The sequence below is a fragment of the Dipteris shenzhenensis genome, chromosome 33 (genome assembly GCF_047967505.1).
Source record: "Dipteris shenzhenensis isolate YYH24624 ecotype China chromosome 33, Dip_SZ_1.0, whole genome shotgun sequence".
In the NCBI taxonomy this organism is placed as follows: Eukaryota; Viridiplantae; Streptophyta; class Polypodiopsida; order Gleicheniales; family Dipteridaceae; genus Dipteris; species Dipteris shenzhenensis.
The window spans coordinates 14,222,923-14,245,476 of record NC_141628.1 but is presented as its reverse complement, the minus strand read 5'-3'; the positions used below and the strand labels follow the sequence as shown (position 1 = coordinate 14,245,476).

At 43.6% G+C, this 22,554-nt stretch overlaps 1 protein-coding gene across 1 annotated transcript in view; it reads right to left on the bottom strand.

Annotated features, from left to right (window-relative positions):
* Nucleotides 1–608: 608 nt before the first annotated feature.
* The window catches only part of LOC147879724 (Ribosomal protein L3 family protein), a 36,922-nt gene continuing 14,976 nt past the window's right edge, over nucleotides 609–22,554 (bottom strand). The window contains exon 2 of the mRNA XM_087371729.1: nucleotides 609–1,223. Within this exon, the coding sequence (XP_087227855.1) occupies nucleotides 934–1,223 (290 nt within the window). The 3' untranslated portion in view covers nucleotides 609–933. The remainder of the gene's footprint in view (nucleotides 1,224–22,554) is intronic.

Here is a 22,554-nt window from a genome sequence, read left to right as displayed (position 1 = left end):
GTGCACACAAGTAGATAACGAAACATTTTACATCTAGAAAGAATATAACATAACCAGTATGGCACTCTTGAAGACCACTCACAAGGTTGAAAACCATACACTCCATCACGCATAGCAAGGACTAGCTACTATAACATCCCCACAGTGCCCAATGGTGGGGTGGACAATAGTATAAACATATGCTCTCACACATACTTGAGCATTCATTTATACCAAAGTCTTTGTATGAGTTTCTGTCAGCACTCCGGAGATGAAGGGCAGACTCAAAAGTAACAAAGGCTAGCCCTAAAGGAGAAGGCTAATAAAAAAGTAGTCCACATTCTCTTTATTCAAGCTACGACTGCTTGTGAAGACTACAATGATTTCATTTTAGTCTATACCGAATGAGCATGTCTAAACAAAAGGTGACTAGACAATCTGGCTGATTGGGCAACGCTCCACTTATGACAGAAAGAATTTATCTCAATATCAGCAAGCCTCAACATAGATAAAAACTTCATAAGGTGAAATTTGCATGTACGCTAATATGACAGGAACATATATCTAGATGAATCCAAGAACATTGCCAAACTCATCCTCTAAAAACACAACACATGGTGCAATGGGTGTAGACCAAAGTATAAACTTATGCTCTCGCACATAATATGACATCCCTACCGATGTCATCAAGGCCCAACAGTGGGTGTTGGCTTGGGTGGCCCATATGGCTGCCGATAAATCAATCCAAGAAGCACTGTCATGCACCTCACTGCCCACATGGCAGTTTCTCATAATCCTTCCCTCGAATATGTGACTCCCCATTGTGGTCCTTCATATGGGGGGCTCATAGGTGGGGAGTTGACATGTACATTCCAAAAAACATTATGCAGGAATTTTTTTTAAGAGAGCTTGAGGTTTAGAATGCTCTCTTATCATTTCAAACTAGTGGCAAACCTAGGTATGTGGAATGTTTTTGCCCACAATTTTAGCAGGTGCAATGCGAAGGAGATTTCCAGGCTTTCCAGGGACAGCCCCTTTTACAATGACGGTCCGTAATTCACTGTCCACTTTTATTATTTCTAGCTTCCTTATCTTAGTCTTTGTTCCACCCATCCTCCTAGGCATCTTCTTTCCCGGATAGACACGACCAGGAGTCGTTCCTGCACCAATTGAACCCAGTTGCCTGTGGCTCTTTGAGCCGTGAGTCATGGCTCCTCTTGCAAAGTTGTGTCTCTTGATACCACCTGCAGGACAATCGCAGTCAAAAAATGTTTATCGTAGATAGCACACCCACATTTTTAATGCACATTTCAGCTAATAAGATTACAACCCATAGAGAACGAAGAAAGAGCAGCAAAATTGATAATATACAAGACATTGACAAAAGAGGTTAGACAAATTCAAGAAACAATTTCCTGTTCTTATAGTTACACCTGCAGGACAATCGCAGTCAAAAAATGTTTATCGTAGATAGCACACCCACATTTTTAATGCACATTTCAGCTAATAAGATTACAACCCATAGAGAACGAAGAAAGAGCAGCAAAATTGATAATATACAAGACATTGACAAAAGAGGTTAGACAAATTCAAGAAACAATTTCCTGTTCTTATAGTTACCCCAGTCACTATGAGCGCTAATAGCAAATCCTGGTAGTTGGCCTAGCTTTTATTCCTCATGCATAATCACATTCTTTAATTTCCTTAGGTTCCTCTTCTCTGCAAGAGTGCAGATGGCATTATCATGAGGCACAAAGTATGTATCTTTTCAGGTATTTTAGGTACATGCATTATCACTGTGCAGTCTTCCTTAACATGCAAAAGCGCTGCAGCCTATTTTTTATTTTTCCTTATCCTTTTATGTGCAAGGAAGGGGGCAGTAGAAAAGATCCTTCTATTCAGCATAAGACAACCAATGGGTTAGAACTGCTGATTAAAACTTAAAATGCAATGTGGAGGGATAATCAATTAAAAACGTTCAAAGAAAATGCGGTTTCAGCCCACGTGGCAATATGATTGCGCTCTGTTCCACTGGGGTTGCATGGGCTAAACTGAAACACATGGCATTTTGCCCCAACAATTTAGTATCAGGCACCACTGTGATCTGCTCCTGTATTGGCTGTTTGCATGATTGCGACATGTCATTTCTGCAACTGCTGCTGGGGAGGTTTTGGCCCAGTAATAATGTAAACGTTGACAATGACCTGCTTCATAGGACTGGTGGCAGCTAGAAAAATAGCGATCGGGGACCTGCAATGCAGGGCAGCTGTTCCCATTCATGCATAGGGAGTTTCACACGTATTTGTCCATGCCGCATTGTTGGAGAGGCATATATCTAGATGAATCCAGGAAAATGCCCAAACTCATCCTCTAAAAACACAACATAGTGCAGTTTCAACTCATGATAGTCACTCATAAGGTTGACATAGCAGGGACTAGCTACTATGGCATCCCCACTGACGTCATCAGCGCCCAACCGTGGGTGTAGACCATAGTATAAACATATGCTCTCACACATACGTGAGGACCCATTTATACAAAGTCTTCGTATTGAGTTTTTGCCCGCACTCTAGAGGTGAAGGGCAGAATCAGCCATGATGAAGGCTAGCACTAAAGGAGAAGGCTAATAAAAATGTAGTCCAAAATCTCTTCATTCAAGCTACAACTGCTTGTGAAGACTAACAATTTCATTTTAGTCTCTCCCAAACAAGCATCTAAATCTAGCTGATAGGGCAACACACCACTTAATATAAAAAAAATTATCACAATCCCAACAGGCGGCAACATTAGACGAAAACTTCACAAGGTGAAATTTATATGTCCGCTAATACAGTAGAAGCATATATTGTCTCATCCTCTAAAAACACAACATAGTACAGTTTCAATCTCATGATAGTTACTCATAAGGTTGAAAACCATAAACTCCATCACGCATAGTAGGGACTAGCTACTATGACATCCCCACTCACGTCATCAGCGACCAAGAGTCAGTCTATATGCTCTCACACATACAAATCCACACACCCACACATACTTGAGCATCCTCAACAGTGGTTCTTGGAGAGGCACATGGCCTACATGTACATGCAAAATAAATCCTATATATTGAACTCGTGAACATCTAGACTGAAGGCTCTAATCATGCTCATCAACTTGGGCCCATCTGTAGATTGGATGAGGTGACTCCTATGTGGCTAGGTAGAGCTGATGGCCCACGTGGCCTAAGCTAGAACGCATGGTGCATTTTTTATCCACGTTGCCAAGGGGGTGAATGCATCAGTCCCTGCTAGATCTAGCCCATACATGATACAGCCATACATAGGCTTCTCCATCCTAACTACAATCATCTGCTCCAACCTATCCACCATTTGTACAATTGCACCAGCTCTCACATCATCATATGTATCAGCATATATCTTGCCAGCACACTTGTACTGCATCCCCTACTAGAGTTCTCATCGACAACCACTTGTCAATCTCATTCACAACTACCCTTGCTGGCCATGTTCTCCTTGATTCCATCACCTTGAGGACCTTAGGTTTTCTTGTCTTAGAATCACCTCAAGTACCTTAGGTTTGCTTTCAATAAGGCGGTCTTACCTTACTACCGTAAATGTCCCTGATGTCAAGTCCTATGTGTCCTAAGCACCTTAGGTGTCACAGGTGTCCTTACAATCTTGGATGTCTTCTTACCTTATCTGTCCACAAAAAGGGGGAAGTGACGGGAGGCAATTGTTCTTAAGAAAAATTGTATGGCAAGCAGTGCAACATCAAACAACATATACAGCTCAATTGCAACTAGCACGATTAAACCACTACTCGAGAGCACCACTTCTTGTCTCTACGTGACATCTCCACTTGAGAGTACAATGTGCATAGAGATAAAGAATTGTTATATACTTCATGAATCATTCACCATTTGACATGTTTTCATTTGCACCTTGATTGTACCGAGGGTCATCTATTTGAGTACCATTGCATGTAGATAGCAAACTGTTATAAGTTCATCCACCATTTGACATGTTTTCGTTTGCACCTTGACTGAGGTATATCTGCCTCTATCACTATGCAACTCGTACTCGAAGCATCTACCCACACATTAGCATCCCTTTGCCATTGATAGGGTGTCAAAGACACCCTAAGTTTAGAGGTCTTTGTACTGAGTTTCTATCCGCACTCCGGAGGTGAAGGGCAAGCTCAGCTGTGAACAAAGACTAGCAATAAAGGAGAAGACTAACAAAAAATTAGTCCAGATTCTCTTCATTAAAGCTCAATTGCTAGTCAAGTCTATACAATTTCATTTTGGTCTCTCCAAATGGGCATCCAAGCAAAAAAATGCTTAGACCATTTGCTGATAGGGCAACATACCACTTAAGATAGAAAGAATTATTGCAATATCAGCAGGCCGCAAAAACTTTACAAGGTGAAATTTGCATTGCTTCTAATTGGGCAGAAGCATCTATCTAGATCAATCCAAGGAATATGCTCAAACTCATCCTCTAAGAACACAACACAGTGTGCTCATCAATGAGCATAATCCCTCTATATTCAAATAGTTCAAGGGCACAGCAAATATGTAACCTGGCAGTGAAGTATTATGAGTGAAGAAAACTGTTTTTCATTGCCGAAATGAGGTTGCATATTAGGCTCCAGATCCATGGGAAAATAAGGATATTTTTCATGTCAGTAATTTGAAGGCTTCCAGAAAACAACCTCCTAGGAAACCTTTGATTGAAGAAAAACCAAAATTTGAAAATGAGAGAGCCAGAACAGATCCGTTTCAATAAGGGAACGGCACCAACACAGGAGACTGTAGTGCATTGAAGTTTAAGACCCATCACACATCAGATCCTCAATGGTTAGGAGCAATTTTCTTTGTCAAGTATCTAAAAATATAAGTTGTCCTACGAATCTCTGCAGTTCAGGTCAAGTAACATAGGAAGGATTCACCCACAGTTAACTAATGCCGTTTGTACGTGGTTGCTTGTTTTTTATCAAACCTTAGGTCTTGATCACCCAAAAAATGGTAGGATTTAGAATCCTCCTTAACAGATCCTCTTGAGGGACACAAATGGACTTTCCCTTCCTCACACCAGCGCTTCAAGCGTATGCCCGCCCCACCCAACCCAATCCCTTCTCTCCACAAGGGCAATCTAACCACCCAATCCTAACCTCTTCTCTTCACAAGGGGCAATCTTCCACCCTAGAGGGCCCTCAAAAAATGGGGAGAGGATAGAGTAGAAGTGAGCAGGGGTAGTGAAGCAAAAAGAGATGCTGATAATGTGAGAGCGGAATTACAACACAACATTTAGTGTTTATGTACCCTCAAAGAAAAATAGCAACCCTAACTAGCCCTGACTAACCCACGGGAGAAAACCCCTTAACTAGGGACAAAAGTGCTACTTGGGTGAGGTTTCCACACTAACCCACTACTAACAACTTACAAATCCCCCTATAGTGGTAAGGATGTACAAGGTAATAGATCAGTCACCAAATAGAAGCCTGCCAAAAACTTTGCGGAAAGCTTCAAATTTTTCTGTATTGAAACCTCTCGAGTCTTCTCTCACGGAGTGATTTCCAGTTATACTGATACAGTTTCTCTTCTTGGAATGGCTTTAGAAAGAACTACTCTAAAATAGATTCCATTCACTACACAATTGCTCCCAATTCTCAATAGCCTTCTTGCTACCAAACACTTATTGAGCTGGTCAGAGATAATCTTGGAGGGTTCTCAAACTTTCCAAAAGAACATATAACTGACAGATAAGCGGTAAAACTGTGTCATTTTGGCCATAATAATCCATGAGAAACCAAAAGAGTTCTTGTATAAAACAAACCCCAATGGAAACTATTGAATAATAGAATCTTGAAGAAAATACTAGGTCAATAATGACCATTAAATTCTATCATATTGAGAGCTGGTACTTAAGCATGTCATGCTCCATAACAAGAAAACTACAAAACCGAATATCATAACTGAAATTCCTCTAGAAATGAGATAATATAACTTGAAACTGAAATACTTGGTCAATAATGACCACATGGAATCTTGCCATAAAGGATCGCATACTTAATCATCTTATCCTCCATATGAACATAACTAATTATCATGACTAGTTATCATAACTCAATTCCCTAATTATCATAAAGTCAGGCGCATGACTATCAATTTGCCACTTTAAACATACTATCCTCAAATAGGATCTAATCTTGAATCTATCATGGATCTAACTCTTCACTTTACAAAAAATATACAAGTAGTCTCTGACACTTCTCCTCTTTGGCATAAGCTGCTCAAACCCATAAACTAGATATAATGACTTTGAGATTCTTTTGTCTTGGTACTATGTATACAAAGTTTGATGACACCAAACAAATAGTCCATAGCCTCGACCACATAGGTCATAGAAAATTGATTCCATAATAGAGACTATCACTCGTGTACAATAACTTGGAATCCTCTAAAACTGAAATATAACTCGGAATAACTAGCTTGTCCCATCAAGGATTACTTTAGGACCACATGTGTATGTATGAGTAATCTTGTGTGCTTGGCTTTTGATTCCTAAAACAATCAAGGAAACAACCCTCTTCTTTCCTTGTAAGATAAAGGGTTAGATCTTTAAATAAAAATAAATCAAATTTCATAATCATGAAACAAATACTTAGCTTTAGATTTCCCATAACACCTCTGAAAGCACTTTGTCGAATTACAAGCTTTCACTAAGAAGTGGTTCTTTCTTGCTTTTGCCAATTCAGCCAATTAGTTCATGATAGGAATCCTCATCTTGGAACCTTCTCCCCTTCATCTCGCAATCTTGCTTAGGTGCTTGTACTTGCGAGGACTGAGTGGCCGCGTCCATGGTGAGGAAAACAAAATAGCAATTGCTGCTTTTTGTTGCTTTTTTATGGTTTTATTGCTTTTTTTTACACCGCTTTGGAGAAAAGAAGGCTGCGTGTGCACAACAAGCGGATGCTTTTTTTTTTTTTTGGGGTGAAAAGCAAGTGCTTTCTGCTGCGAGAATTCTGAGCAATAAATTGGAAGCACGCCACCAAGGATGACGACACGATGAACGTCTTTCCCACTTGATAGATCACAGAGAAGATAAGAAAACAGCCCAAGAGATAGGGCGATAGAGTGAGAAGAGACATCATGCCAAGACAAATTTGTGCCTACTGAAAGATGCACCTCAGCTCCTAGCTGCCAAACCAATAAATTGGAAGCACGTCACCAAGGATGATGACAGGATGAACGTCTTTCCCACTTGATAGATCACAGAGAAGAGAAGAAAACAGCCCAAGAGATAGGGCAATAGAGTGAGAAGAGACATCATGCCAATACGAATTTGTGCCTACTGAAAGATGCACCTTAGCTCCTAGCTGGCAAACAGGAGTGCCCCACCGTCCCGGATGTGTATTAGTTCACAAACACGAGCGCCCCACCTTCTCGCGCAAGAATCAAGTCACAATTCGTGCGTCTCACCCTCCATCACTCAAACTGATACAAAAACCAGTGCACCTCACCTTAATTCCCAGCTGCATGCTAGCCTTGGACCATTTCCACCAAGGAAAGTGAAAATCCTCACTAGCTCTAGGTCATGATAATGTCGAGGGCTCGTCTCGTGGAGCTCTGAAAGGGATTTGCCAAGGTAGAAGTCAGCTCCTATCTGCGCCTAACAATGGCTACAGTAACCCCTGTCGGCCGAGCTCTGACTCTGAATAGAGAGGGGATATACCCAAGTGTAATCTGTGCATCCACCCTCAGTTTGAGTTGGCGAGTCACTAGCTCTAAGTCATGATCATGTCGAGGCCTCGTCTCATGGGGGTCCATGTGATCTGGTAGAAAGAACTCCGTGATAGAGCTTTAAGAGGGATCTGCCAAGGAAGAAGTCAGCTCATGTCTCTGTGATCAAAGTATCCTCTCGCAGTGCCTGACTACCTCATGATTGAAGCCTGCCAAGCGTCTTTGGTCTAGATAGGAGAGGAATCTGGACAAAACCCCACAGCTATCTCTAAAGGGGAAGTAGAAACGCCCTCGAATCTCATAGTAAAATGACACTTAAAGATGAAGTGCTCCTCCATCTCAACCTCCTACATGTCACATAATGTGTATATGCGCCTCTCCCTGGGTAGACACTCAGCTCTATTACTCTCAATACAAAGTATATATGAAGAGACCCGAAATTGCCCAATAGAGAACCTCAGTAAGTGGGGTATGTGAATCTGCATCTATCATGATGGGTCAATGAAACTCTCCTCTGTGATATGTAAGCAATGATCTCTGTAGAAGTTGAGCTTCACTGGAAGCTCGCTCGGTCCCAACCAGGTCCGGAATGTGTGTAGCTGTAAGAGATCCTCACGGATCACGTGGTTCACCTCGTGTGACAGGAGGGGAGAAAACGAAGAGTCCATATTGTACTGGAAGGGAGGGAGTCTACCCATGTGAAGCCCTAGTCGCTCAGTAGTCTGCTGCGCCCATAAGTGTAATCCCCAAACTCCCTGACTCAATACATATAGATGATGATCTGAATCTGGTTGTAATGGGAATGACCCGAACTCATCCTAAATGATCTGGTGAGGAACGGATGGCTTACCATGAATCATCCGCGATACCATGAGAACCCATAGCCGCTCCTCATAAGCCCACTCTATATCCGACAAGTCTGGCCCCCATCAAGGACTACCATACATCCTGCTAGACAGACCAAGGAGTCAAAAAGCAGCCCCTTGGTCCGTGAATCCTAAAAGTGCGAGCGGAAGCACTGCCTCTCTAGTCTAGCCAATGAAACGTATCCCTTGCTTAGGCGGGCCTGCATCGCAAGTCTCATAGTGAAGATGGGTCCGGAGAAGAAAACCCCAAGATACATGTATGATGAAACTATCTCAACAAGTGATCCATCAAATGTGCACTTCTCCTGGTGCATGACGGCTTATTAAAGATCACCTTGGTTTTACCAAGGTTGACCTTCAAATCATGAGACAAAAAAGTATAGTACGTCAAGGTGTATCTGGAGCCCCTCTGCTGAGGAAGACAAAAGTGCCACTTCATTTGCATATAGCAATATTTAGATCAGCGTGCCACCAAGAGAGCATCCATCTCCCTCTGTCTGCATCATCGTCTCGAACTCGTCAATGTAAAGGCTTAGTAGAGTAGGTGATAAAGGACACCCTTGTTTGACCCCAATAGTGCTCATGATCACATCTGTCTACCCAGACTTTGTCTAAGACTCTCTCATAAAGTGCCATGACAACCCAAATGATCTCCTAGTCATAACCCAAATCCTGTAGGCGCCGAAGGACGCGGGCTCTCGGAACCGTATCAAATGCTTTACAAAAATCCACAAAGCAACAGTAAACCCTCTGCTTCCGTGTCCTCACCTCTTGGATGATACACCTGAGCATGAAAATGTGATCCATGGTCCCATGATCGCTCCGAAATCCAACATTTCCTACTACTCTAAGTCCTCGACACTCTGCAAATCCGCTGACCTCGGAATCAAGCACTGATGCATAAATCTTGGACATGACATGCCCAATCATAATGGTCATGTAATTCTCTGGGCTCATGGAATCCCCTACCTTGTGGATGGGTGCCATAGTATTAATGGTCCAGGTGTGTAGAAACCCCAAACAAACCGCTTCATAAAAGAGCTTTGCTAAGATCGGGGCTAGGAGGTTAATCCCATATGCAATGAATTCAGTGCATAGCTCCTCATGATCCTTCACTTGGCCAATAAGAAGTTTCATTGGGGAATCCTTCACTCCCCTCTTAGTGAAGAGCATGCAGGATGTGGGGCGTGGCATATGTGAGAGATCAAGGACTGGCTGATTTAGGATGTCATGTAGTGAGCGTGCATAGTGTCACCACGATGTAAAGATCCTAAGTCAAAGTACAATTGACCATTTATTTCATCATAATTAAAGAGTTTTCATATGTGTTAATCATGGTCAAAGAGTTCTTTTAATGGTCAAAGAATTGACTACGGTCAAAGATACTTGACTCTGGTCAAGTAAGCCTGACTTCGGTCAAGAAGACTTGGTTTATTACCAAGAGGGTTAACTGCGGTAAACCAGAGAACCACAGAGCTGACTATGGTCAAAGAGTGTTGACTTCCGTCAACGAGACTTGGCATGCGCCAAGAGGGTTAACTACGGTTAACCAAGATGTGCCAACTTTGGTTGGAGAGACTTGACTATAATTAAGGCACCTCGACCCTTGGTCAAAGCTTCTTAATTATGATCAAGAGCGTTGACTTCAGTCAACCAGAGAATAAATATATATTTTATATATTTGTTATGTATGCACATGTGTTTAGTGGGGACGTCCACCGTGACTAGAATTAGTCCACAGTGTATTATTTGCATGCAAAGCGCTAACAATTAATGAGTGCCATGGTGGTGCGCTTTAATTAATTGTTGCAGGTACTAGGAAGAGTTATTTTCCTAAGCGCTACGGAAGCCTAACAAGAGTCTAGGAGGCGGTTCGCGTGACCAAGTGCTTCGAAGACTCCAGCGTTGCTCTTAGTGGCATGTAATTAGGAAAGTAATGTAGAAATTGACAAGTGGCTTGTTGCCAAAAAAGAGAGCCTAAGAGCTCATGTATATTCATTCACGTTTGGATTTTTGGTAGACACAGCTTCCACGTTGAACTCTTGTACTTAGTTTTCTCTCAAATAATAAAAACCTTCAAGGGGGTCTAGCCCAACGATTGTCCTGGGCCCTAGTGTCTCTGTTGAGAGAGGGAGAGAGAGAGAAATGAGAGTGTTTCTTTGCTGTCTTTTACAGGTAAGATTACATTGGTATCACAGCCAACAATCAAAGCCTTTTCAAGTTTTGACGATTTGAGCAGACAAACGCGATGATGAATGGAATTGCTTGCACAATGCCTTGTTGGCCATCGCGTGGGCATCTAGTGTTGCCAGCAGAAGTTACGGGAGATGATTGGTGTGATGCCAACGTGGGACGTGAACTAAAAGTCGTGAATTGAAAGGTTGGCCGAGAAAATAGTGACTTAGTTCCGTCGACGAAGGGGGGGGGGTGCACGCTGCTGTAGGCATAGGCTTGAAACAACAAGGTGGCATCTGTTTTGATGACCCTTCATCGAATTATGATATGCAGAGGCGCACCGAGATAATCACCTGAAGGTAGCAGGCACAAACCATTCGTAAGCCAACGCCAGGAGTCTAAGTGGCGTAAAGGAGCACCGCTCTCACATAGGTGCTTAGATCAGGTGACGGGGTGTCTTTTGCTAGACCCTGACAGGAATTTTCGATGGAGAAGCAAGCTTTGATGCTTCGTAGCGCCTGACAGACGATGGTCTCTAACAGATGATCTCCAAAAGGCGCGACGCACGACGCCGACCAAACCAGCCAAGGTCTCACACCTTAGGTGATGTGGCAGACACGTGTACTGCGCTGACGTGGCATCTAGCCAGGCAGCAGATGACGTGGCAGTGACATGTAGATGATGACGTGGCACAAAGCATGCACGTGGCATGAATAGAGCTGATGTCGCTTTTGTGATGTGGCATACAGCCACGTAGGTCCAGCTGATGTGGCAGACAAGTGTGGATGCTGACGTGGCAGTGGGAGCTAATGCTGACGTGGCAGCACATGCAGGGTGATGACATGGCAAGACACGTGGGAGCCAGGTGGCAGGTCAGAGCAACCCGTCAAGATTAACTACAGTTAGTCAACCATGGTTTTGTTGACCTTGGTTAAAGGTCCAGTCAATTTGATCTAACCAGACCAATCTGGTTAAGGGAACTCAATCTCACTGACTTAGACTCTGGTTAGAGTCTAGTCCAGTTGACTAGACTGGTCCAGCTAACCAGAATCTCAGTCTGGTTCAGTTAGCCAGATTCCAGTCCGGTTCAGCTACTTCAGAATCTAGTTAATCTGGTTAGAGGTCCAGTTGAGAGCCAACCAGACCAGAGCCAGTTAGTCTGGTTAGTGTAACCAGCCGGTTACTTCATCCAGTTACTGTTATTTTAAAAAAAAGTTGCAGAGACTGTTTCTGCTAGCAGTTTTCACCTATCTGAGAGAGTATTTACTGTCAGAAAAAGCAGAAAAACAGAGAAATCAGAGATTTGCAGAAAAGAGAGAATGTATGCCTTTGTGCTCAGGAAAAGGGAGTCAGATGCATTCTGAGTGCTTTTTGCAGCAGCCAGAAAAGGGGCAATATAGTTGTTGATGGGGCATATGCTTTGAACTGGCAGCCCATTACTGGCACAAGTTGTGAATGCAAGACACCTCTTGTTGAGGTACTTTCTTTCTGAAAAGCAAAGGCAACGTGCATCAGTAGCATACACAGTGTGTGTGAGAAACTTGCAGATCTCAGACAAGTAAGAAAATGGCTCAATCACCTATCCAATGGGATTCACAAGATAGGGATGCACATCCAAGACAGAGAAGTGTGCAACAACCTCAGCAAGAATTTGAGTAGATGGTACGCACTCGTATACAGGAGATGGAAAATTTCAGAAGGGATCCAAGAGCTCAGCATTTGTTTCAAGCAGAAACTATGCCTAACACAGCTTATGATGTGCCAATGCCAGAGGCACACTCTCGTGTACAGCCAAAGAGAGAAAGATCTCATAGGTGACGGTCTCATAGCAGGAAGAGATTGAGGCATCATCACCGATCTCCCAGTCCTTCACCATCTCCTCGAGCTCGACTTCTGTATCTTCTTCTTTATCAGATAAACCATCCAGGAAAAGAAGGAAACACAAGAAGTCTAGGAAGAAAAATTCTTCCAAAGAGACCAAGGAATTCAAAGAGGGAGGTAAATCTGTCAAGTTTATGACCTACAATGGACAATATGGTCATACAGACAAAGCATTGCAGTTCATCAGGCAGTTTGATGCTGCATTCGGTACAGAAAAGTTTTCAGAATCCTCCAAGTTAAGAATGGTCACTTTGCACTTGACAGCCACTGCTAGTGCATGGTGGAGTGCACAGACCACAGATGGGTCAGCCCCAAAGAGGTGGAAGGACTTCAAGAAAGCCTTCTACCAGCAGTTTATGCCTAAACAGTTTAGAGATCATGTTCTTCAAGATTGGGACAGTTTGCATATGGATGCAGGAGATACAGTGGATGTGTACAACCAAAAGTTTAAGGATGCCTATTTGCAGGTTGCACCTTTCAAAAAGATCTCCAAAGGAACCCAAATGAGAAAGTACAGAGCAAGTCTCAGTCCAAGAATCCAGGCAGTAGTGAATGCTTTAGGGGCAAAGAACATTCAAGACCTTATGCATTCAGCTTCAGTAGCTATAGTCTTGTGCTGTTACAAGATCCATCCACGGTACTATCCTTGCATGCAGGACGTGCTGAAAGAAAGAAAACTGATTTTTCAAAATCAGAAAAGAAAGAGTATCCCAAGGTTGAAAAGAAAGGGTTTCAGCCTCAGAGTCGAGGGGTACTCAGTTTTCAAAGACATAAAAAGGCAAATCCCCATTCACTCCTGACCGATAGCTGAATTCCGCAGAGATGGGAAATGCTTTAAGTGTGGGAAAGAGGGGCATGTGGCTGCCCAGTGCCCAGAAAAGCCTTCAACTTCGAAGGGATAAGAGGCAGAGAAGCCACAAGGACCACAAAAGCCAATGGCAGAAGGAATTCCTGACATTCTGGGTCATGTTTCAAACCCAAAAAAACGAGAATTGCTACTATCATGAGGCAAAGTCAGAGACCAACAAGCGTTGATTTTATTTGATCCAAGGGCTACTGATAATTTCATATCAGAGGACCTAACCCTGAGACTAGGAATAAAGACGGAGGAGTTGGGCAGGGCTTTGGATGCCGATCAGATGTTTTGTGGAAACCCTGTGCCAGTCACTCCCTTGATAGGGAAGCTCCGTCTTCATGTACAGAGTTATGTGGATCAGAAAGACTCTTCATTTCTCCACTGCAACATCATGATGTAGTCTTGGGTATGCCTTGGTTTCATCACAAGGCAATGAAGTTGACTCTTCTTGAAAGAGTGTTGGAGTTTGTACATAGGGGCAGAGTATATCGTGTGGTTGCTAGGAATAGAGGGGAAACTATTCCCATTGTATCAAATAGTTCTGTTGGAAAAGAAATAAAGGCTGCAGTTTCAGCTTACATGATTTTTGTAAAAGAGAGAGATGTGGAAATGCATGCTGAAATAAGTGAGGCAGATCAAAATAAATTTCAGTTCCTTGAAATTTTTAAAAATTGCTTTTCTGATGCTTTGCCAGGGGAGCTACCTCCTGAGAGACCTAAGGATCATGGCATAGAACTCATTCCTGGCAACGAGCCACCCAATAGGCCCCCATACAGAGTTAGTGCAACTCAGCAAGAAGAGATTATGACTCGAGTGCAGGACTTGTTGTCCAAGGGGTTGATTCAGCCCAGTTCTTCTCCTTTTTGTTCCTCTGTACTACTAGTACAGAGGAAAGATGGGCTCATTACCGCACACTGAACAAAATGACCATCAAGAATAGATTCCCTATTCCGCGCATTGATGATGTGCTGGACCAGTTAAATGGAGCTTCAGTTTTCAGCAGGATAGACTTAAAAAGTGGCTATCACTATCACGATCTGTGACGTATTCCTTTCTCTATATCTAGACTTATGGATGGTTTGATGAATGGACACTTGTGGAAGGGTATGCCCTTTCGACGGGACACTTCCTATGTGGAAGAGACACTTCTATTGTAATGTACCCTCTCATCAAGAATCACACCCTTCACAAGGGGTACACACCTCTTCATGCACATACACTTTGGAGTACACACCTTTTCATGTGTGACTCTTCACTCTCGATATAAGAGAGGCCCAATTGTATGGATGGCACACTACAGATACTACAGACACTCAAGCAATACAATTATTCCTTGTTCTCTGCTATTTCAGTCTCTTTTCTGTTCCTTAGCACATTTCTAAATATAGTAAATCTAGGATTTCTTACAGTGGTATCAGAGCAAATTTCGCTCCTGCCTGTAGGAAATGCCCCCCACCTTCTAGCGCCTATCTGATACATTTCTTTCCACTAGAAGGATATCCGTGCACATTGTGCATGGAAGAGATGGAGAGAATGAGCGTAAAAATTTTCAGCGCCAACCCTGCCTAAAGTCATCAATGGCCTCTCCATCTCCCACACATCACGAGTTGATGTGAATGGACACGATAAAAATCGTGTCTTTTCATGTGCTTGGGCTGTCCCAAAACCAAGGGATGCACCTTTTCCACCATCGAACACACCTTTTGATGAAGAGTCTTGACTCCTCACCCAAGGGACACACCCCATCGTGGCAAAAAGGACACACCTATTCATGTGGGGACACCCCTTTTAAAAACAGGGACACACCCCATCGTGGCAAAAAGGACACACCTATTCATGTGGGGTACACCAATTCCAAGGGTCACACCCCTTCGAATAGGCACACCTTTTGGAACCAAGCACCTTATATAAAAGGGTACCTAGAGGGGTTAAAAAGGAAAACCCAGCCCCAAACCTTAGGTCTACCCTAGATTACCCAAGGGTCAAATAAACCCACCCTTTAATTTTTTGAGCAACCACCCAACATAGGCAGCCATAAACGAAAAAAAAAAAGGGACGCACTTTTTGACGCCCGTACAGATTTCGTCAAGCAGGCTCGCCTCCCTACGCAGCCCTCCTGCCCTCGCCGGTTTGCTGCCCTGCCCCCTCGCCGGTTTGCTGCCCTGCCCTCACCAGTTGCTGCCCTGGTAACCTGCCAGGCCCTGCCATTACTGCCCCTAAACAGCCCTTGGAAGCCCGCAGCCTGGTTCGCCAGCCCTCTATTGCAATCCAGCATTGGATACCAGCAGCCTTATTCGCCATACGCAGTCTGCCCCCTCTTTTTCGCCATCTTACCTGCCAGATCAACAGAGGTACAGCCCTTTTAACGCGATTCAGACTGCCAATTAAACGCGCGCTGTTGCTGTTTTCCAATCCGGACCAGCCAGGCCCAGATCTGCTCCTCGCAACCCACTGCAACAAGGACCTCCGGACAGAAATCTGCAGGCCTTTTCTACGCAACAAATTGGCAGATTACATCAATGCCAGGTGGATTCTTTCCAGTCTACTTCTAAGGATTCTCTTGTCATTATCAAATTACAGCAAATGAAAGACGCTTCCTTAAAGCATGGAAACCCCTAGTAATTCACCCGTCCCTTCAAGGACACCTCAGGCATTATCTACCACACAAAGTCGTGTTCAGATTGCACAACCAGCCCATTTCGGAGCTATTGCATCGTGGATCTTTTGTGTCACGTGCCCTCCTAGTGATCTGGATCACATCCTATACCTTCCGCGTGAGGCACCTTAGTTACATTACTTCCTCAGCACAGTCCAGGTTGTGTTCCACGAGACACGAAGATACCTAGAACCTGATATTCCTCAAGAGTTTGCTGTCCATCTTTGGAGAGAATTTTACCCCTCACCTTCGGCATCTCCAGGGTACTCTCCACCTCCTTCAGCTCCCGGATATCCTCCTATACAAGTTGTACCTTCCCCAAGACAGTATTTACACTCTGAAGGCACTCCTCCTCCTGGATATCCTCCACTCTCGACAACAGCTCCTTATCCCTTCTCAGATCCATGGACTCTGCGACCTACTCCTGTACTCTCACGAGCAGTAGCACCCATTTCGGCATCACCAGTGTTACCTCAGACAGGACCTCCTTTACCAGATTTCCACGGCTGGTTCCATCCTGCTTCTCCTGCCCCCTCCAACATGAGCAATCTCAGGGAGCAGCCCGAATCTTCTTCCAGGAATGGTACAAACTAGAGCGCATGTTCGTGCTTTTCTCACGAGAACCTCAGATATGTCGCAACGCTCGCGTGCAGCCTCTCCAGAGATCAACGACTCAAGTCCAAAAAAGACCCCTGAAGTCAACATACAAGGCGAAACATTACTGCAACTTCAAATTTCCCGGCTTCAAGACAGCATCTCCGACTTGGTCCAGAAAGTCCAACAACTCCAAGATTCTCGCAGTACCACATACAGAGGATGACGTGACGCAACTAGACGACTATGCGGATTCATTCCCACCAGAGATAGAAAACACTGAACTCCGTGCCCTCTACCGTTTACTCCAAGCTTCCAAAACTAAAAGACTTGACATTAAACTTCCGGAAGCCTACACTGGTCAACGCAATCGCCGAACAGTTGACCAATGGCTCGCAAAATTGCGCATGTACTTTGATACTGTTAACCTCACTGAAGGCAAAAAGATCGCCTTGGCAACCTCCCTCCTTAAGGATACAGCTTTTCTATGGTGGCAAAGACGCTTAAAGGATGGCAAAAGTGTGTTAACATGGGAACGTTTTGAACACGTGCTCCGTAAGCAGTTCATACCTACCAATGCGGACTTCCAAGCACGTTCAAAACTCCGACAATTGGAGCAAACAGGCTCCCTGTCTTCCTACATCTCTCAGTTCACCACATTGGTGCTGGAGATTGATGGGTTAACTGAGGATGATCGCCTTCATGCTTTCATCTCAGGCCTAAATCCCTCGTTACGCATTGATGTCCTTAAAGCAAACATCACCACCACAGCTGGCGCTATTGCTTACGTAGAGCACATTACAGATTTTCAAAACGCAGGGAAGCAGAGTGCTAATCGAACACAGAACTCTACTATGGCCAAAGGTGCTTGCCCTCAAGATAAGCCCAGGTTTAGAAAAAACTCGGGTAATCAAGGTCAACGACAGTCTCAAGATCCCCCGAAGTCTCAGTCTCAAGATCCCCCGAAGTCTCCGAAATCGTATGCTGGATTCCAACAGAAGCACTCCTCCAAGGATCGCACGCCTTCTTCTTCACAAAGTCATCACCGTCATCCCCAACATAAAGGTGTGGCCACTGACAAGAAGAACAACTCCAACACAAAATGACTTTGTACCATCTGTACAGGCGACCATAGATAGTTCGATTGTCCCAAGCGACCAAAGTAAAATTCCAATATGGCACCTAGCACTTCCCAAACAGAAGATGCTACCCCAGCACAAGACAAGAAAGGCAAAGCTGTTTGAATGGCGAATACCATCCACCTGAGCCTTGCCAACAACCCCGAACCTTCCCTGGCCACTCAAGTACTTTGTGTTCAAGGATCGATTCATGGAACAACGGTCACTATTCTCATCCACAGTGGCTACTCTCATAACTTCCTAGCTAGTTCTATGGTCGACAAACTTTGGTTGACCACCAGTCCTAGTCTCATGGACTATCAGATTGAACTAGCAAATGGAACTACCTTCTTGTGCAAGACCGGAATCAAAAACTTGTCTTTTCGCATCCAACATTATACGGACAAGTTGAACTTCGACATCATGCCTCTTTCTCGATACAATGTCATACTTGGACAACAGTGGCTCTACGACTATGATCCATCAATCAGTTTTCGCAGCCATACTATCCAGATTGTCCACCAGGGAAAACTTATTGAGCTAACTGGTTCTAGGGACTCTTCTTCAACCCCAGTTGCCTCTGCCCTACAAGTAAAGAAGTGGGTTCGTAAACGCCAAGTAAAGACTTCACTTCTGTTGGTTACGGCAGTCGAGGAGACACCAAAAGGATCCTCCTGAATACCTCAACCAACCTTTTTTCCAGCCCTACCTGGATATTTTTCCACGGGAATTACCAAAGCAATTACCACCTTGACGACCAGTGGATCACCCAATCGAACTTATTCCCGGCAGTAATCCACCGTCGAAACCTCCTTATCGGGTTTCTTACACTCAAAATGAAGAAATCCAAAGACACGTGACCGAACTACTCGACAAAGGTCACATTCGGCCCAGTCGCAGCCCTTTTGGATTTCCTGTACTACTTGTGGAAAAAAAGAATAAGTCAATGCGTCTCTGCATCGACTACCAAGCCCTCAACAAGCTCACTATCCAAAACAAGTATTCATTGCCTCGCATCGATGACCTCTTCGATCAACTTCTACACGCAACACAATTCTCAAAGATTGATCTTCGTTCAGGTTATCATCAAATTCGCATACGAGAAGGCGATGAATACAAGACAGCTTTTCGAACAAAGTATGGACACTATGAATGTTTGGTCATGCCTTTTGGGTTAAACAATGCCCCGGCCACATTCAAGACACTAATGAACGACATCTGCAAGCCTTTCCTCGATAAGTTCGTCATTGTTTACCTCGATGACATCCTCCTTTTCAGCAGATCCCTACATGAGCACAAACAACATCTTCACCAAGTTTTTGAAGTTCTCCGCGCGAATTCTCTCTACATCAACATTGCGAAGAGTGAGTTCTTCAAGACCCAACTCCAATATTTCGGACATGTTATTTCAGCTCAAGGCATCTCTGTGGATCCCAAGAAGGTCAAGGTAATCCCAAACTGGCCTACTCCTAAGACTATTCATAATGTCCGCTCTTTTCTCGGATATGCAAACTTCTACCATACAAAGGTCTATCAGTTTTCCGAAATCGCAGCTCCTATGTCCGAATTATTGAAAAGCACATCAGTTTTTCAATGGCTTCCCGAAACCAAGTATAGTTTCCAACAACTCAAGCAAGCACTCACTACCACACCAGTTATGGCTATTGCTGACCCAAACCTTCCATTTGAGGTCATGACCGACGCTTTCGACATCGCTACAGGAGCAGTCTTGATGCAAGAAGGCAGAGTTATTGCTTTTGACAGCCATAAACATTCTGATATCCAAACCCGATACCCGGTTTATGATAAGGAGTTTCTTGCCGTTGTACATGCTTATCGCTCTTGGAAACATTATCTCATGGGAGCCGACTCGATGGTCAAGACAGACCATCACTCTTTAAAGTATATCTTTACTCAGCCAGTCATGAACGCTCGACAAGCACGCTGGGTTGAGTTTCTAGCCAACTTTCACATGACCATTGAGTACATTCCATGACTACGCAATGTAGTTGCATATGCTCTCAACAGGTTAACTCTAGCATCAGCTATGGTAATCTCTACATTATCTGTGGATGTTTCGAATTCATTCAAAGGGAAGTATTTCAATGATAAAGACTTCGGCACAGCAGTACAAGTTCTTTCAAAAGATCAACCTTCGACTTCCGAATAGAAGATTTTCTCATCCTATTCTTATACGGACGACCTTCTGTATTATGAAGATCGTGTCTATGTACCACATGACAAGGATGTTCGATGTCTTTTGTTAAAAGAGCATCATGTAGTTCCTTATGCTGCCCATCCAGGCATCAACAAGACTTATCGGTTACTCATGCAACATACTACTGGCCTCAGATGAAAAGCGACGTCATCAAAATGGTTACATCTTGCTTATCTTGTCAACAAATGAAAGTAAGCCGACGACTTCCAGTAGGACTTCTTCAGCCTCTTCCAGTTCCAACTGAAAGGTGGGAAAGTATTTCCATGGATTTCATTACAACACTACCACGATCCTCCAGAGGTAACACTCAGATTATGGTAATTGTTGATCGATTGTCCAAAATGGCACACTTTGTTGCTTGCAAAAGCAGTGCACAGGCTCCAGACATCGCCAAACTCTTCATACAACACATCTTCCGACACCATGGATTGCCCAAGAATATCATATCCGACAGAGATCCTAAGTTTACCAGTCACTTTTGGATTTCACTATTCGAATCTTTGGGAACAACTCTACTGTTCAGTTCAGCCTACCACCCAGAATCAGATAGCCAGACTGAAAGAGTCAACCAAGTTCTGGAAGAAATGCTTCAACATTACATTCAGTCACACCTAGCAGCTTGGGAAGAGTATCTACCACTCCTTGAGTTTGCTTATAATAACTCTTTCCATAGTGCCATCAACATGACTCCATTCCAAGCAACTTATGGACACACTCCGATTGTACCAACGAATTTTGTACTTCAACATCGAGTGGCCCTAGCTGATCAACTGGTTCAAGAAATGCAAGACATTCTACTCCAAGTCAGGGATCATATGCGAAAAGTGCAAGAGCGGTATCAACGGTCTACCAACAAACATAGACGTCACCTGGACTTTGACACTGGTGACATGGTGCTATTATTTGTAGCCCCACATTGCTATAAGACGGTTAAGTCTGTGTTTCCTAAGTTGCGACCAAGATACTATGGACCTTTCTGGATCATCAAGAAAAATTCACCTTTAAGTTACGAATTGGAATTACCACCATCATGGGGTAAAATCCATCCGACATTTCATATTTCTTGGCTAAAGACGTACATTCTAGGCGATGAAGCACTTCCTCTTGCAAGTGATTATGTCCCAGAAATTGAAGACGATTATGTTCTCCTTATTCCTGAGCGTATTCTGGACCATCGACAGCGAGAGACTCGACATCGACTTATCACAGAATTCCTTGTTCTTTGGCGAGATCTGGACTACTCCGACGCTACTTGGCAATCTAATGAAGACTTACAGCAGTACCCTGCCATTTTACAACAGTATTTTCAGAATTTACCGTGATATTTTCTACATCAGTTCATTATCTCCACCAGGGTCTTATTTTGAGTGGGAGGGGATGTCACGATCTGTGACGTATTCCTTTCTCTATATCTAGACTTATGGATGGTTTGATGAATGGACACTTGTGGAAGGGTATGCCCTTTCAACGGGACACTTCCTATGAGGCACAACCCTTCACAAGAGACATTCTATGGAAGAGACACTTCTATTGTAATGTACCCTCTCATCAAGAATCACACACTTCACAAGGGGTACACACCTCTTCATGCACATACACTTTGGAGTACACACCTTTTCATGTGTGACTCTTCACTCTCTATATAAGAGAGGCCCAATTGTATGGATGACACACTACATATACTACAGACACTCAAGCAATACAATTATTCCTTGTTCTCTGCTATTTCAATCTCTTTTCTGTTCCTTAGCACATTTCTAAATATAGTAAATCTAGGATTTCTTACAATCACCAAGTGAGGATACAGCCTCAGGATGTGCACAAGACAGCGTTCCGCACTACTTTTGGGTTGTATGAATATCTGGTGATGCCTTTTGGATTGACAAATGCCCCAGCTACCTTCAATAGGATGATGGATCATATCTTCCGACCCTACAGACAGTTCACTAGTACCTTCTTCAATGACATAATTGTCTTTTCTAAATCCGAAGAAGAGCACAAGGAACATCTTGCTATAGTGTTTCAAGAGCTGAGAAATCATCAGCTCTATGCAAACAGCAAGAAAAGTAAATTCTTCCTGGAAGAAATCCATTACTTGGGGCATATAATATCCAAAGATGGGATACAGATGAATCCAGCAAAGATTCGTGCCATTCACGAATGGCCAAAGCTGAAAACCGTGCATGAAGTTTGAAGTTTCCTAGGCCTGTGTTCTTATTACAGAAGATTTATCAGGCATTTTGCGGATATAGCCGCTCCACTCCACGATCTTACTAAGAAAAATGCAGCTTTCAGATGGGGAATTCCTCAAAAGACAGCCTTCACCACACTCAAGGAGAGGCTGACTATAGAGCCAATCTTAATCGTTCCAGATTTATATCAGCCATTTGATGTGGATTGTGATGCTTGTGGGGAATGTGTTGGGGCTGCATTGCATCAAAATGGTCATGTAGTGGCCTATGAGAGC